Genomic DNA, 18270 nt, shown 5'->3' on the forward strand with positions numbered 1-18270 from the left:
CCAGGCAGCATTACTAAAGGTCAGGGATGATTGGAGGTGGAGCCCAAAAACTTTTTTAAGGGACAATGGTTCATTACCCCTTTCATTAAGGGACAAAGGCTCTACCACCATAGAGCTGAGGCTAATTAACCTCAGGTAGCTGCGTTGACCCATTGTGAATAAAAATATGCCTTTATGAGGGCTAACCAGCATTCACAATGCTGAATGCAAACTTTCAGGCTATACTGAATTCTTGCTCAGACTAACTATTCAGGAAAGAAGTGAGTGAGGGCAGGGTATTAAGACCTTGCCAGCCACTGCTTTCACGTTCAAGAAAAGTAATGGGTGAAGACCTCTTTGGGTTAGAACAATGCCTTGTGTTTAGAATTCGGGTTACTCAAAGCCATGCTGGGACAAAGAAGTAATGCAACAGCTCCTTTTGAAAATATAAAATCCAGTCATTAATCATGTGTAGCCTACTAAGTATCTCCCAGGCATTGAAATTGAGGAATCTACAACCTACCACTGCAAATCCAAAGCCTTGAGCAAAGAAAATGTGGAAAGGGACTGTTAAAGTTATCGCAGGAAATATGAGCAAAACAACAACAACCCTGCAACCTTGCTAATCCTAAAACAGTGGTGGCCAAGTCCAAGGTAGGAGATAGTAGTGTCAGTCCAGTGGATGCTACAGATGCAACTCTCGGGTGCCTTTTGATATCTAGCCTACTAAACTGGGGAGGGAGCAACAGCATAGCACTGGAGAAGCAGGCAGGAATTTCAGCTCTCTCCAAAAATCCATAAAATGCCAAAGCCTTGTGATGCCCATGCTGCAGGCCAGACGGCAATTAACCATGTCCTAAAATTAACAGCCACCCTCTTCGTTGTTATGTGAGATTTGAACATGTTTTAAATTTATTTTTTTAAATGGAGTTGGAAACCTGGCTAGCTTGTAGCTATGCATATAGCACAATGGGGCGGTCAGAAATGAGGAAGAATGGAGGATAAAGATTCTCTGATGAAGTTATGTAAAGAGGAAGAGACAGAGAGAGCAGATGCATTCCAGGCCTCACTGCACACTGTTCAGTGTGCGTAGTTCCCTCCTCCCTCCCCAAGAATTCACACTCTCAGGAGCTTAGAATGTTTAGAAACTAAAGCTGCAAGCATTCATGGATGGATGTGGAGGCCGGGGGTGGGGGATTTCAGAGTACAACTATATTTATGCATTCAAACATTTATATATATCCTGCCTTTTTTGTGTATAACGCCAATTTGCTAAGACACAAGAAACTTCTGTGTGTGTGTGTGTGTGTACGCACATGTGCCCTGCCTTTCCATTTTTTTAAAAAAGGTTCATGACAGGTTTCAGCATCAAAAAAAAGAATAACAATAATCAAGGTATATGAATTATTATATGACGTTTATTAAAAAGTCAAAATTCCTTCATTCAGACATTTACTTCATTGCAGACCTTGCCTAAGAGAACACAGAAGCACCTGGGAACAGGGGAGTCTTTTAGGCTGCAACTTTATCCCAATTTACCTGGGAGTAAACCGTATTGAATGCATCAGGACCAAACTTCATGTTGTGCTTACTTCATAGTGTGTATCTCCGTCTGTCTTTTCTTAAATTAGTTACAGGTATTGTGGGGGGGGGGGGAATTGCAGCACACAGGAAGAAGAGGCTTATCCCTAGCTGCAAGCCACCAAAACCTGGCTTCCCCTTCACAGCTATGTGCAATAGTTAAAAACAACAACCCCCATTGTTTGAGGGTGCTTCAAAACAGAGGACTCCTAATGCTACCAATTGGAAGGCAATGTGCCGCGGTTCCATCCTCTTTTCCTAAACAGATTTTCTACGGTGAGGAAAGAAATGGAAGAAACAGTGAGAAAACATGGAAGGGCTGCAACTGGAACATGATGTCTCTGGGGGGGGGAACCCCACACACACCCCTCCCCAAAGTTCTGTGAATGAGGCAGGGCAACAGCATGATCAAAGCCTCTCTGAGAAGCAACCTGAGAAGACTTGTGTAGGATTGTGCTGTTAGACACACAATTGTCCTGAATAGGTACTTAGTGTAAGTAATGTTCTGGGCCACATTTCTGTTGCATATTCTGTACTCTCTTGCCTTTATTTCTGTGTGAGGGGAAACTCAGCCTGGAGAAAAGAGAGCAGAAAGCACTCCTACAGGAAAGGTTTTGTGGTTAGAAAACATTTGCACTTTTTCTTTTTGGCTTTCAGGTGCCCACCTGAGTCCACAGAATTTACCCTACTATCTATTTTTCTAGGCATGTCCCAGTCGAGCAGTGTATTTAGCCTCAAAGAAATCATTCGCCTAATGAAACTTCCGGGAGTAATGGATGTTGTTTTAATCAAGATGCTTTCTGTACTTCCTACAGGTGAGTGCTGTGGCATTTTAACAACAACAACTTTATTTCTTACCCGCCTCTCCGTTTGGATCGAGGCGGGGAACAACAATAAGAATAAAATAAATAAACCTGATTTAAAAACATAGTATATATTATTAAAACATCCTAAAAACATCCTAAAATTCCACTGGATAGGCCTGCCGGAATAGACCAGTCTTTATAGCTTTCTTTAATGCTAAAAGACTGTTAAGTTGACAAGTCTCCTCTGGCAGGCCATTCCACAGTCTGGGAGCAGCAGAAGAGAAGGTCCTCTGGGTAATACTTCTCAGCCTAATTTTGGCACATTGAAGTAGATTCTTCCCAGAGGACCTGAGTGTGTGGGGCAGATTGTACGGGAGAAGGTGATCCCGCAGGTATCCTGGACCCAAACCATGTAGGGCTTTAAAGGTGATAACCAACACTTTAAACTTCACCTGGAGATCTTAAATGATAAGATCTCCAGTGTGATAGGATTGTTTCTCATAGGTTGCTGGAGGCTCTTGCAGTTCCGTCTCAGGAGGAAATGTATTTATATAGCTGCAAATCATATCAGCTTCTTGTGACAGTGATCCTGTTCCGTTGACATGCTAAGCCACGGTGGTTAAGCATTTTGAACTAAACATTATGGCTTAGCGTGTCATGTGAACTATTCCTAACCATGGTGGCTACATAACCATGGCTTAAACACACTCACTAACCATTTGCTGCAAAAGGGTTAGCAGCCTAACCATGGCTTAGTGTGTTGTCTGGACAGGCCAATTATGGGAGGAGGAGCAGGGAGTCCATATATTTTGGCTCCCATGGTGTTTAGGGTGAGCGTTTTAAATTTACATACAATGTTATCTCAGTGTTGGGGCCAAGCGAAGGTTTTGAAGGAGTTCAGGATTCAAGAACATATAGCAGCATGGGGGGGGGTGTCAGTGGAAAAACAGCACATCTACAGCCCAGCCTGGATCATGGCTTCTTTTTGTACAGAAAAAGGCGGAATTTAAACATATCATTAAAGTAATTTCTACTTTGACCCCTGCCCCCTCTTCCCAGTGCTCCACACCTTGGATAGCTCCTTTAGATTTCTGACTGGTTCTGACTGAAACTCATGGATTCACCACCCCACTGACATCACAGCTACCACTGAAGCCTCTTATCTCTTCTTCAAGCTGCAATCCTTCACATTTACCAGGGAGTGAGCTCCATTGAATTCAATGGGACTTAACATCTGAGTAAGAGTGTGCTGTTAATTATTACACTTTCCCTGAAACTGCCTGTCCTCTGTGACATTTTCACTGCAAGTGCTGATCCAGTCTGCTGAGATTGTAAGAACTAGGGGTGAGCTTACAGCCTGAGGTGATTTGGCTCTTATCCACTCATTCATCCCTCAGTGCTCGAGGGATAACCTTCAAATAAATGTTCTCATGTATTTTCATCTCACTGCTCCAACCATATCATTATTTTTAGTAATGAGCACATCTGTGAGGCCCAAATTAGGCTGTTGCCTTCATTTATATTATAAGCAAGGTTGCAGTGTACACACAGGCACAGTCCTCTCATTTGTGGCATCCTGGTCTAAACAAACTCATAGTAGAAGCGCATGAATCTGCTGAAATTGAAAGGTTGCAGTCCTGTGCACAGTGACCTCAGTGGGACGTAATTCAGAGTAAATGTGGATAGGACACCACCTGCGCATGAGGTATATGGACTTCAACAGTGCCATATTTATGAATAATCCAGTTTGTAAGTGCTGGCTTCTTAAATCCATAGCTTAGCTGTCCAATAAGATAAATGGTATTTATTTTCTGCATGTAAACGGTATATATTAGTGCAGCTAGACAGGAAAATGTTGGACTTAAAATGTATTTGGATTAAACAGAGTAGGAGTAGCCAATGTGGTACCCGCCAAGGTGCCCCACCCGCGTCTACCTTTTTAAAATTACACATTTTCTTACTAGCAGCCAAATTGCTGTGAAATCGATTCGCATTGGTGCTGAAAACCAGATTCAAAGTAGCTGTTTAGTGCATTGGGGCTCGGACCTCACCTCTGCCTTGTACTCAGTCTTTGGGGCAGGTTACTTCTCTTTTGTTGTGCTTCTCATAGCAGCCCAGAAGAATTTCTCAAATTGTCTGATGTGCCCATGGCCCCAAAAGATTGCCTATCCCTGAAACAGAGCAAGAAAAGAACATACTGTTCACAGTGCTTAAAGACATGTGTTCAGTGTACAAGTTTCAAAAGATCCAATTATTATCAAAGTAAAATAAAATGCATTTAAAAGTAGGGATGGGCAAATAAGGGATGTTCACATGTGCCCAGATTTCCCAAACATCAACTTGATGCTCGTTTTGCATGAACGTGGATATATATAAATGAATGGGGAAATGCGCAAACAAAACACACCTTTCCCCAAAATGCACACTGTTCCCCCATAGACTACAGTGTGAAAATGCACAGTTTTAAAAACGAGCACTTTTTAAAAATGCACTTTTTTTTAATGTGAGCAAATGTGAATGTTCTCCTGCTCGAGTCTCACATTTGGGCTTGCAAACACAGGATGTTTGCATGATTTGCGAACGCAAATGAAATTATTTTACATTCCTGTGTTCAAATGACAGGGTATCGCTCATCAGTAGAGCATATGCTTTGTATGGATAAGCCTCAAAATCAGTTCTTGGTATCTCTAGTTACCTGGGCTGGGAAAGGCGTCTGCATGAGAACGGCTACCTGTCAGAAGCCATGGCAGTGGAATAGAAAGTCTTTACATCTAGCCTAAGGCAGCTCCTCATACTGGTTCTAATTATTGAATACATTCAGGCTCAGCTGACTTATCAGCCTGTTTTATTATTGCATTTCCCTTTTGTCCTGAATACCGTGCTTATTTCTGAAGCTGAGCAGTATATCCCCCCCACCTCATCATGTGTGAATTACACAAGGTTACAAAATCCCTTGGCGATAGACACCATTGCACACTCCCACAATACGGAAACAGCACAGCTGCACATGAACCCATTACTGAATCTGTGAACCTGAGCCAGATCTACACCGAGCAGGATATAATACTTCGAAAGCAGTTTGAAAACGGTATATGGCATGTGTCATGGGCCCCAATAGTTGTCAGTGCAATACAATACTGTTATAAAGCAGTAGTGTAGATCCTGCTCAGGTGAAAAATGGACAAAGGTGCTAGAGGAAAGGCAAAAGAAAAGCACAGCAATGGAGCAGCCTAGCTGATCATATGCATAGCACACACAAAGCTACCATGATAGTAACATGGAATTTTTGTGTGTCCGTATTAGTAAGCGGTAATGGAGAAAAGTGCTTTTCTTAAAAGGTATACAAACGGCTTAGAATCCAGACTTCTGTGCGCAGATCCACAGATTTTTCCAGTGGTGGTGTCACAGGTCACCTCTCATAAGGGTTAGCTGCTACTTTTCCGGAAGGGGTCCTGTCCGTTTAACAAAAAACTTGGTCTCCTAAAAGAAGTTACCTTTTCTTAATCTTAGGCGTGTTCCTGATCATGTTTGCCCTCATATCGATTGATTTCTTTGGTCTGGAAGCAGCACAGGCTGGATATCTGATGTCTTATTCTGGGATCCTTCAAATGGTAAGGAGACGGTGGAGCACTGGCAGCTTTAGCATGGTCTCTGTTCCCAAGCCCTGTTATGGAAACATGGAAGTAAGAAAACCAGCCATATGTTCAAGTGTTTGTGACACCAGCATGAAAATACATGAAATTTGAACAGTGATTACTCTGCAGCCCATGAAAAAAACCCTTAGATGCAGTGTCAACTGACTAGGTCAGACCTTGCTATCTATCCTCACCAATGCCACCACCCACCTTGACCAACTCCTTGGTTTATCACACACAAGCTGTCAAGGACCTGCCCCTTTACCTGTCAGACTCTGACCTCTGGTAATAATACATTGGACCATTCCTGAAGCAGCAGAAAAAAACTAGTTAAGGTAAGAATAGCAAAGCACCAGGGGAAGGGCCAGAGCTGAACCACACGCTTTGCATGCCAAAGGTACCAGCTGCAATGGCATCTCCAGATATGGGTGGGAAGGACGCCTCTCTGTAAACTTTGGGAGCTGCTGCTAATTAGTATGGGACTCCCTTCCCCAACCTGGTGCCCTCCAGATATTTTGGACTACAATGGGAGTTGAAGTCCAAAGCATCTGATTGGGGGAGGTTGGTGTAGACTAATGGTGTACTAATGGTATGAATTGGTATCAGGACGCTTCCTATGTTCCAAGTCTGCACACAGTTCTCCCAAATGACTTGTAGCTTTTCAGATTGCTAGGGCCAGAACTACGCCTAGTGTCAAACCATTACAAATGTGGAATAAAAAGCAGGAAATAACACTATGAAAGCGGAACATGGAATATAGATTGTGCCCCGACAGTTATCAGTGCATTTCAATACCGCTATAAAGCAGGAGTGTAGATCTAACCTAGACTTTGGAGCAGTCAAAGGTCAACACAGTTTTTCTGGCAGCTGAGTAGGAGGGTTCAGTAGGCTGTACATGACCTAGGGAGGCAGGAGGAGTTGTTTCTGTGGAGTGTGAAGAGAAGCTGTGCTGCACTGTCCACTGTTCCCATTGTCCACAGTTTGGCAGCACCCAAAGTTCAGAAAGGAAGCCAATGCAGAAAGGAAGCCAATGCAGGCCCAGCTGTAAACAAATCACAGTAGAGCAGTTCAGCAGGTCTAGGGAGGCATAGAAGCAGCAGCCAGTGTGGACTTGTAGAGTCCCCACAAGGGTGTACTGCCAAACAGGTTAAACTGCAGTGTGAATGGGGTCAGGCAGGATTTAAGTGCCAGCCAGCTCTTGTAATCAAGTGTCCTGAACTCAAGTGATAGACATGCATGATGACCCCCTCCCCAGGATCAACTATGAGGAAGAGCAGGGAAGGGCTCACTGCCCCATCCCTCTTCTGTGGCCCTGCCAAGTTGGCTGCACCACCATCCACACGTGCACCATCAGCGTTCTGAATCAAGGTGGGAAGATTCCACCACAGTGCAGGACCCCTGCTTCAGAAGGCAGCTGGGGGTCGGGGCAGAGGCAGGGGAGGAGCTGGCAAGGACTGGCCAGTGAGTGCATATGTCATGAGTGTTTGCCGCTCAAAGACAAAAGTCAACAACCCTGCTGGCCCTTGGGCATCCCTACAATATAGCTCTCTGGATCCCAGCCCACATCTGCTAGATTTTATGATTATTGTTTCTTTTTTAAAAAAGTCTGAGTTATTAGACTGCTTTTTTATGAGACTTTTCATTTTAGTTTTCTATACGTAGGGCTTAACAACAGCAGAAAAGCCCATGAGATTTGACAGGTCAGCCTTCAGGCTAAGTCTGTATGTGAAATAGTCCCAAGATATCTGATGCAGACTGTAATCATAGTAATTTCTTGGTTCCGCTGAATTAATTCTTGTCATGCTGTCTTTTTTTTTTATCACATAGCTCTATTTTGCTTCTATTACATTGTACTGAAAATTATATTTAAAGATTGTGGAGGCTAAAGTGTCAGTGAATTTCACCTGTCTGTAATTAGATGAGTACTAATTAATAGACATACGTTGACAGACACTGACACACATGCTTTTTCATGAAGGTTATGAAGTTTTAAGCAGCCCAAATCTACCTGAGCCTCATTATGTAGCACTGAAGCCGTTCATTTTGTAGTCCAGCAAATGTCTCTCTACTTAGGCTTCATGAGAGAACCTCTCCCCGTCCCCCTCATCCCTGAAATATGTAAACCTGTGAAGTGTTTAATTTTTAAGCACTAGAATAGAAAGGTGGTTGATTTTTATCACTACTGACATGAAGAAGGCAAGTGTCGTGTTTGCTTTAAATCTCTCTCCCTCGCTCTGTGTACATTCAGAACAGAATAGCTTGGTTATAGGAAAACTCAAACAGACACCCCCCCCCATTGTGTTTCAGAAACAATGAGGCAACTGCTGCAGTGGGAAGAGAACATCATTTGTTTGTGTGTACTCATAGCACACATTCCACACTAAGGACAAGATTGGGAGGGGTACAGATCTGGTTTTACGAGCCTTTGGAAGAAAGCTCCCCAACCCAAAAACCACAGCCTCTTTAAAATATCAGAGGATTGTCCTGAAAATGACATTTTCTACAACTTTTAACCATTTCTTCTCAGTCCTTTTCCCTTCTATCTATGCACCTCTTTTCATTCTGTGGCTGTGAGAAGCTTATTTACCTGTTTAAAGCATTCGACTTGTTCTCAAGGTTCGAGTTTTTCTGAGTGCCTCTTCAAACCTGGGTGAAGTTCACCATTTCCTAAAAGAAGGAAGGGAAGGAGGAACTGTTGACTCATTATGTCCTTCAAGATATAACCCACTCACATACATATACACATATTGTGAAAATGATGTGGCTTTAGTGGTTATTGTAGTGTAAAGCTCTGTTCAGGACTGCAAACCACTTCAAAAACAGATTAAAAGTTGGAAAGCTGCCACTATTTTCCATAAGTGGTTGCAGGTAATAAACATAATTCTCATATCATTTCCCTGGCTATGGTGAATGCTAAGAGAGAGAGATGATGAACACATTGGACTTATTCTACAATTTGTCTTCATGTTAAAACTACTAGTCATCTCTGGGGGACGCACACATGAGCTAGCTATTGATAAGTTAGACAAACTTCTTTCAACATGTTACTTTGTCTCCAGTTCTTTAAAATGTGCCATCACATGTTTCAAACATAGCTCTACACTGTGAGGGCTAGAAACATATTTTTTTTTAAAGGATGCTGGGAGTCTTTATGCAAGTAGTCAGAGGTCTGCATGTTCCCCATGCTTAGTGAATATTTCCCCTCTGCATCTTTGCAAAATATCTAATAAATGCACAGTCTACTTCCATCCATGTAGAGTAATATCTAACAAATGCACAGCCTATTTGACCGACCAGCAGCATGGACATTATCACCTGTCATTCACTTATCTGGGCGTTATCCCATTTCAGTTATTCACTGGCACAAAAAGCCCCAGCATTTATTTATTTTTAAACAAATACATTTACAAATAAATACATTTCTAGCCCTCACCGTTGCAAAGTCATGTTTGAAAAATGTGTGGGACATAGGATGGGGCATTTATATCCGTTGTTTTGATCAAGTCCAATATCTCACTGTAAATGGTTACTGTAAAAGACCACGTGGCCCATTCAGTGAGTGTTTCTGGAGGGTTTTCTTTGTTTTTTTGAGCTACTTTTCCTGCACACAGCAGGAAATGGCGGCATGTTCCGCTAGAGAGAGAAAAAAGGATTTTGCTAGGTCTTTTTTTGAGACGGGAAAATGATCAGATGGAGTGGGAGACGCGCAGGAGGTGGACTGTCGTGAATAGGACCTGCAAAAATCCGTGAGTGCCTAGTAACAAGCATGCTATAAAACGCTCATCTGATGATGCTCTTAGATTAGAAGACCAGTTCCCAAAGCATTGCTGCATCATGTTGTCATTGCCAATGTCTGTGCACATTGCTGATCTAGATGCTGCACATTCTTATTCCCGCCATGATGCTCATCCAAGCCCTATTGAACTAACTGGATGTGTGCTTTGATGCAGTTGTTTTGTGTGACTCGTTGCCCAAGATTACAGCTGGATCAGGGCCTTTTTAGCGGACAGTTTTGCTTTAACTTATTTAGGGTGACCATATGAAAAGGAGGACAGGGCTCCTGTATCTTTAATAGTTGCATAGAAAAGGGTATTTCAGCAGGTATCATTTGTATATATGGAGAACCTGGTGAAATTCCCTCTTCATCACAGCAGTTAAAGCTGCAGGAGCTACACTAGAGTGACCAGATTTAAAAGAGGGCAGGGCACCTGCAGCTTTAACTGTTATAATGAAGAGGAAATTTCACCAGGTTCTCCATATATACAAATAGCACCTGCTGAAATTTCCTTTTCAATACAGCTGTTAAAGCTACAGGAGCCCTGTCCTCCTTTTCATATGATCACCCTAACTTATTACGTTCAATTTGGAGAACTCGACCTTTATTCTCAGGCATGCCATGTTATTTTAGCAAGGGATATTTAGCAAGGCTTGTGTGGGGCTTGAGCGTAAACAAATGATGAATAGGTAAGAGGAGACAAGATCTAGTCACATGAATAAGATTAAAGAAATAAAGTAAGAGGGTTGTGGAACACAGTATCTTTCTTTAAAAGGTTAATTTAAAAAGAGTTCTAACTTGGAGCTTAAGCAATCATGACATTCAGAATATGGAACATGATCCAAGTTGCAATTGCTCAAGGCTTACAATTAAATGACAGCAGCGTAGGCAGCCTGATGGAAGGAATCCAGCAGCTGAGTCTAATAAGGAAATTGTTCAGCCATCATAATGTGTAATTATTTGTGGTCCTGCCAGAATACATCCAGGAGGAAGTTCCTTATAGCAAAAGAAGATTAGGTTATGAAACTGGATTTAAAAATCCCTCCCTCCCAAGCTTCCTGGGAAATGGATCAGCCATATGATTTATAGTGGATTTAAAAAGCACATTTCACTTCAATGAATGATGATCCACTCAGTGCCAAGCATGATGTTAAATGCATTTTTCCATTTAAGATGCAGGTTTTTAAAAATAAAAATAGAATCAGGTGGTTCTGGGGGCTGATCATTATTGGGATCACAGCAAGCATGGAGCCCTGCTGCAATTCAGAGGTAAAACATTCCCTTGAAAGTGCTATTTGCATTCAAGTAAAAGTTCCCCCATTGTTGCAATGGAAATTTTTCCCCAATGCAAGTAGTATTTTGGGGGGAGAAATTCTCCTCTGGATTACAGCAGGTGAAGAAAGAGTTAAATAATAGTCAGCCTCCCCAACTTCCCAGCTGATTTTATTCACATTTTGTAAATCCCACATCTAAAATGCAAAGATGCATTTAACATCCCATCTAATTTGACCCTTAAAGAAGACTAGAGAAGGACACTCTAGTCATAATCTGAACAGGGACTTTGTCTTTTGAGAGTTCTTTCCCTCCAACTACTAGGTTATACTACACAGCTTGGCTTCAATTATTTTATTTTGTACTTAGTGCACCACCCAACATTAATCTACAGCTTACCTAATATAAAGACAGTCAGGTTTGCCTTGACTTCTGCTCCCAGCCTATCCAGGAACCTGTGTGTTTTGCCTAGAGTAGAGTAAGTGGAAGATCTGAGTTACAGCTGGCTTTTATGTTTGCATAAATGAGGGGTCATCCATTACTTCTTTGTCCCAGAATGCTAGGTGTGATCTGATCCCTGCAACACCTCCCAATGATTAAATTATTCAGTCTGCAATCTCCATTTTCAGGCTGAGTCCAAACTGCAGACCTCAGGGCCACAATATCTGGCCTAGTTTTTGAACATTTCTGTCCTTCTCCTGTTTTGTTTTGTTTTACCATCTAGTCTGATGAAGAGTTCCATAGAATTCAAAAGATTGCACAATCTGTGGCTTTTTGACTGGTCCTAATAAAGGTATAGCCCTACTGTGGATCTTGGCTTTGTTACTCATGAACCATCTCAGCTACCTTTCTTTTTCATGTAACCAGTTACATAGGGTGACCCTATGAAAAGGAGGACAGGGCTCCTGTATCTTTAACAGTTGCATAGAAAAGGGAATTTTCAACAGGTGTCATTTGTATATATGGAGAACCTGGTGAAATTCCCTCTTCATCACAGCAGTTAAAGCTGCAGGAGCTATACTAGAGTGACCAGATTTAAAAGAGGGCAGGGCTCCTGCAGCTTTAACTGTTGAGATGAAGGGGGAATTTCACCAGGTTCTCCATATATACAAATGACACCTGCTGAAATTTCCTTTTCAATACAACTATTAAAGATACAGAAGCCCTGTCCTCCTTTTCATATGGTCACCCTACAGTTACATTTGTTCCCTTAAGTCACTCAGATGTGTGCCGTGTTCATCATATATGCCCCGCTGTAGATGATGATGTTCCCTAACGGTCATGTAGAAACCTTGGTCAAATAGTCCATTCTAGGGACTTTTGGGCTTTGCACCATCCATTTCTTGTGCCATAAATTGTGATTTGTCTGATTTGTCACACATAGTCTACACAACTTCCCTCAATGATAAACATGAATATGACAAATGGATATTGAAGACACATCTGCGCTAAAACCTTACATGCAATTTACACAAGCCTGGCATCATCAGGAAATGGCCAAGACCGCAGGACCCACCTCAAACACCTATCCTGGGGACCTCACTTAGAAAATATATGGGGTAATCAGAGCTGAGCATCTGGGCAGCTACCGTTACATTTTCTCACAACTCTCTCAAGGTAGCACCTCTCAGGGAAATTAAAATGGTGGCTCAGAGGAGCACCACAGACAGGTAATCCCATGGTGGGGGGCAGGTGGTACTGGCAAAGGAAGGGGCCCACCAGAGGGCTCTAGGCTGAGGGGCCCCATAAGCTTGGAGTTGACCCTGATTTCATACCAGATTGACTGTCATGCCTTCCCCAAGGAAGCCTGGGAACTGAAGTTCAGTGAGTGTGCTGAGTTAGTCAGAGATTGCCTAGGCCTAGTGTAATCTGTAGCATTCCTGGGAAGAGGTGGTATCCTCTTAAACCAGTGTACCTCTTCAGTGTAAACTGCATATTTATTTATTATTTGTTGATTGCATTTATACCCACATTTCCCTAAAAATGCTGAAGATGCTGTCCATGGCAATTACTGTATTTGGGCATTGCCCACATATAAGCTATCGTTCCCACCCCTCCATCATGTCAACACAAGAATGATCCTCTATCCGTGTGTGTGTGTGTGTGTTAAATTAATGCATACATAAATAGATGAACAGCAGAAAGGACACACCTATCCCACTGTGCCTGCACTGTTTAAATTAAAATGTTTAATCTTTTACAGCGAGTTCCCTCTTACCTGTGCTGAAAGCCAACCTTTTTTGAAAAGAAAAGGGGACAAAACCCAGGACAGTTATTTCCCTCTTCCCCTGCACCTGGATGCAATTAAACATTTATTTTAAATCCACCACTGGGTGGAATGAAAGCTGAGATTTGGGGCTTGAGGCTTAATTAAATATGAGCCAATTCTCTGTTTTCTTGCCATATAGACACTGCTTCCAGCAAAACATCTGGAGGGAACAAGCTATTACTGAATGGTTCTGGAAGGAAGAGAGGTGCTGAGTGTACAGCCTCAGTCAGCCTCTCTTCTTTTTCAGCTGAGCATAAAATTTAATTGTAAGCTGAAGGAACCAATCCACCAAGTTCTGTTGATGCAGCACAGCCTCCACGCCTTTCAGTAAGTTTTGCACCGTAATGTTTTACATGTGCAAGTCTGGCCAAACAAACCAACGTACATCTGTGTCACTGCTTTTACAGGCGCATGGAGCTCTGTGTAGTTGAGCTCCCCATTTTAATAATGTGAGTTCAGCTGTCCAGTCAAACCTGTTCCTTGTCTTTTAACACAAGGTACTAGTTTCAATAGCTGGTTAGTATTTATTTAGGGCAATATTCAGCTGTGCCGTTCCACTAGCACCAATGATATTGCACTGGCAGAAACTAGGTTCCTAACTATGCGCAAGAGGAGAACCCACCAAAAGTTATGTTTGTGCCAACGCAGTTGCGCATTATGCTTGCACGAGCGGTTGTGCAACCTGTTGCACATTACACTTGCGCAACCATTTGCACAAGAGAAGGATTCAGCAGAGCTCTGCTAGCACTATAGTTTATGGAATGACATTGTTGGATGCTGCTCATAGTAGGACAAAGAGATATCGGAAGCATAGCTCAAGTTGTCTCACATGGGAGGAGCCATTTCCCCCTGAATCGAAGATGTTTTGAGGCTGGTACTGATTACTCAAAAGTACAAGAAATGTGCTCTGCACATGCTCAGTCACACTTTATTACCTAACAGTGGGGTGTAGTGGCTAAAGTGTTGGACTGGGAGTCGGGAGATCCTAGTTCTAATCCCCACTTGGCCATGGAAAATCAATGGGTGACTTTGGGCCAGTCAGATTCTCAGCCCAACCTATCTCACAGGGGGCACATCTACACGAAGGGTTTGCCCCGGGATTGCTTCACAGTAGCGGCACATCATCTACATGATGCAGCCGCCATTGCGAAGCCATCCGGGGACAAGCCCTGGAAATTCCGCTCCAAAAAAGGCAGGTACTTACCCTGACTTTTTGGCGGCAGAGTGCATGCCGCCCCCAAATGGTCACCATGGGCAGCCCCGTACCTCTAGAAAAGTACAAAAAATAAAAACGGGGGAAAGGAGAGGAACGGGGCCATTCCCCCTTTTTAAAATTTTCTAATCTCTATCTGCGGAGCTCCACAGATAATAAAAATAAAAATGGGGGAGGAACGAGGCAGCCAGAGGGAGGAGAAGTGCTTCTCCCAGTCCCTCTCGCGTCCTCCTCTGCTGCCTCATTCCTCCCCCCACCTATTTTTTATTTTTATTATATGTTTCTCTGCAGATAGAGATTAGAAAAAAAATTAAAAAGGGGGGGAGAAACAGCCCCGTTCCTCCCCCCCCCCATTTGTTTGTTTGTTTTCTTTTCCAGAAGCGCAGGCCAGAAAAATCGCATTTGCCTTCCTTTCCGTGCCAAAGCGCCTCTGTAAAGATGGGGGCCAGGGTTGTTGTGAGGATAAAATGAAGAGGAGGAGGGTTATGTACGCTTCCTTGGGGTTCCTTGGAGGAAAAAAGGCATCATGATGATGATGGTGATGGTGATGATGTTTCAGCTGGTCAACTGCTTATAAATCAGCAAAAAAGAGAAAATGCATCACCAAAGAAGAGGGCAAGAGAAGCTAGTGAGTTGTATAAAATGTGCATATGCTAATTTATATGTATGGACACATATTTAGACATTATTATAATTTAAATAGAAATGCAGGACATCTCATCATAGTGTGGAAGACTGTGATCAGATGACCTGTGTGCCTCCCGGTTCACCCTGTTGTCTAGGTGCTAACTCTTGATGGGCTACAATTTTTACAGATCTTTATCTTTAAAGTACAATTGGATGGGAGAGGCCTTGAAATAGAGGGTGGCCTTTCACACAGAAGGACAGTCCTCTAGCAGCCCTTCAAACAGAGGACTCTCCAGTATAAAAGAGGACATCTAGCCAGCCTAGTGCTGGGATTGAGCTGTGGTGCTGAAAATAGGTTTAGGTAGGGTGACCGTATGAAAAGGAGGACAGGGCTCCTGTATCTTTAACAGTAGTATTGAAAAGGGAATTTCAGCAGGTGTCATTTGTATATATGGAGAACCTGGTGAAATTCCCTCTTCATCACAATGGTTAAAGCTGCAGGTGCCCTGCCCTCTTTTAAATCTGGTCACTCTAGTATAGCTCCTGCACTTGAACTGTGGTGATGAAGAGGGAATTTCACCAGGTTCTTCATGTATACAAATGACACCTGCTGAAATTCCCTTTTCAATACAACTGTTAAAGATACAGGAGCCCTGTCCTCCTTTTCATATGGTTACCCTAGGTTTAGGGGTCTGAGTCTGGGCTCAAACTTGGCAGGTACCTTGAATAAACCCATTTAAGGGTGGACTAGGAAAACAATTTTCTCTTTGGTGACTGGTTATAAACTCCCCATAGGGCAGCCGCAAGTGTGCAGAGAACCAGTCATCAGCAATGCCTGTCCATGTGGGGAGGCCTGTTCCTCCCCATTGTCATTAGTCATGAATGTGCATGGTAACACCCACATTTTAGTGTGGCCTTATGCTACAGATGACCAGCAGCTGTCTCATCCCCAGTTTATGGTCACAGAGACAAAGTCTTGTGATCTGCCACCCCAAAAGGTAAGGCTAGAGCTAATGGACTTACGCTACAAGAGGGGAATGTTCGGTTGAACACTAGGAGAAATATATAGATAGAATAATTTGACAACACAACCAACTACCTGAGAGGGATTGGGTGGGCTCTTCCTCACTGAAAGTCGTCAAGCAGAGACTGGACAGCCATCCGCTGGGGATGCTCTAGCTCTGAATTTCCTGCATTAAGCAGGGGATGGGACTAGATGGTCTCCAAGCTCCCCTCAAACACTTTGATTCTGTGAAACACAGCAAATGAGCAAGAGAATTGACTCTGAGTTCTTGTGATGAAAACATTGCCATTTGTCAGCAAATGAGTATGGTGGACATGAATGAATATTGGTTGGTTTTGCTCCATTTTCTGGTTGCAGAGTTTCAACATCCTACAAATCATCTGTCAAATTAGAATGAATAGTTGTTGTTTTTGTTCTTTCCGTGATCTTGCTAGGACAGGGTTTTGATCTGGCTGGGACAAGAAGTTATGCTATATACACACTTGTATGTGTGCATGTCAACATCCTTCCATTTATTTTTAGAACTGAGTTCTTAATATTGACAAAAGCTGTTTGGAAAGCCACATTTTAGTCTTGGTCACAGATGTCCTTGGTTGTAGCAATCTCCTGTTGCATGCCATGGAAAAGACCTCTCATCAAGCAGTTCTTTGGGGACAAATTCAAAACCAGATGAATGGTCCCCATTGATAGCCACAGATCCACTCATTTTGACCAAGCAATGCTGACTTCTATTATCCACTTGCTCACTACTGTGTAGACCTGACAGGAGACCAACTGTCCAACCTCTCTAGCCGTTCTGGTATCTGTATTGTGTTCTGTGGACTAATATTGAACAAATTATGTTGATATTGTTAATATTTTTAGAAGTAAATGAAGTTAAAAAAACCTGATATCTTAGATCAGGGATGGGCAACTGGATGCTGTTGGACCACATCCCCCAGAAGCCTTAGCCAGAATAGCCAAAGGTGAAGGGTGATGGGAGTTGTGTCTAACAGCATCTTTGGACAGCCACACGTTACCCACCCTGTCTTAAATTCTGGTAGACTCTTAAACATGCAAGCTGTTGCATGCCTTTTCAGCTTTTATGAATATCATATACGGAGGTGTCATGTCTGAAAACTGATAGATTATCTATTAATAATTGCATTGAAGGGACCTCCCAAGGCTGGCTTCCTTCCCAACAGGAGATTAAAGTTGATCCCCACTGTGTATTTTCCTATGTCCACATCTGAAACTATCAACCTGATTTATGGCACAGTAGCCGTTGTTAATGGCACATGAAGGGAAGAGACAGATTTCACTGTTTGAATGTATTTGTTGGGAGTTTCCAATTAAATATTTCCACTGCAGGTTCAGAAGCTTATCTCTCTTTGACCAAAGACAAAGACAAAGTTGTTTCACCTGCAGCTTGTGTACATAGCCATGGGCGGCTCTTGTTATGTCACTTGCAAACTATTTCCTTCCTCTTTTGTGTATTGATGACAGAACAGATTCCTGTTAAGGTAAAGAAAACCTTCTGTTCACGCTACTTCAAAGGATGCCATGTTACAAAGGCAAGCACAGTAGGACCAAGAGGAGTCCCAGCCTGGGAAGCACAGCCAGTGTGGAACTAGGGTGACCATATGAAAAGGAGGACAGGGCTCCTGTATCTTTAACAGTTGCGTAGAAAAGGGAATTCCAACAGGTGTCATTTCTATATATGGAGAACCTGATGAAATTCCCTCTTCATCACAACAGTTAAAGCTGCAGGAGCTATACCAGAGTGACCAGATTTAAGAGGGCAGGGCACCTTTGGGAATGTGTGACTCTCCAGATATTCTTGGGCTGCAATTCACAGCATTCCTCACCATTGGCTATGTATGCTAGGGCTGATGGGAGTTGCAGTCCAACGACATCTGGAAGGCCATACGTTCGACCATCCTTGCCTTAGACCAAGCACTCTCTTTCAGGTTTGCCCCTCCCATATCTTCAGGTTATTGTAAGTATTACTGAGAGCCATTTCCTGCAGCTACACCAGTGCTGCAATGGTGTTTCCTGCAGGGAGCGTACATTGTGAAGGACAGTTTTCTCTGTATCTGGGAGCCTCCGT

General features: G+C 42.9%; 1 protein-coding gene across 1 annotated transcript in view; it reads left to right on the plus strand.

Moving 5' to 3' along the window:
- Positions 1-18270, plus strand: part of SLC22A18 (solute carrier family 22 member 18) — an 83625-nt gene that overhangs the window by 42222 nt on the left and 23133 nt on the right. Inside the window, exons 7-8 of the mRNA XM_063117170.1 lie at positions 2265-2375; positions 5877-5977. Of these exons, the coding sequence (XP_062973240.1) occupies positions 2265-2375; positions 5877-5977 (212 nt within the window). The remainder of the gene's footprint in view (positions 1-2264; positions 2376-5876; positions 5978-18270) is intronic.

The sequence above is a fragment of the Elgaria multicarinata genome, chromosome 2 (assembly GCF_023053635.1).
Source record: "Elgaria multicarinata webbii isolate HBS135686 ecotype San Diego chromosome 2, rElgMul1.1.pri, whole genome shotgun sequence".
NCBI lineage: Eukaryota > Metazoa > Chordata > Lepidosauria > Squamata > Anguidae > Elgaria > Elgaria multicarinata.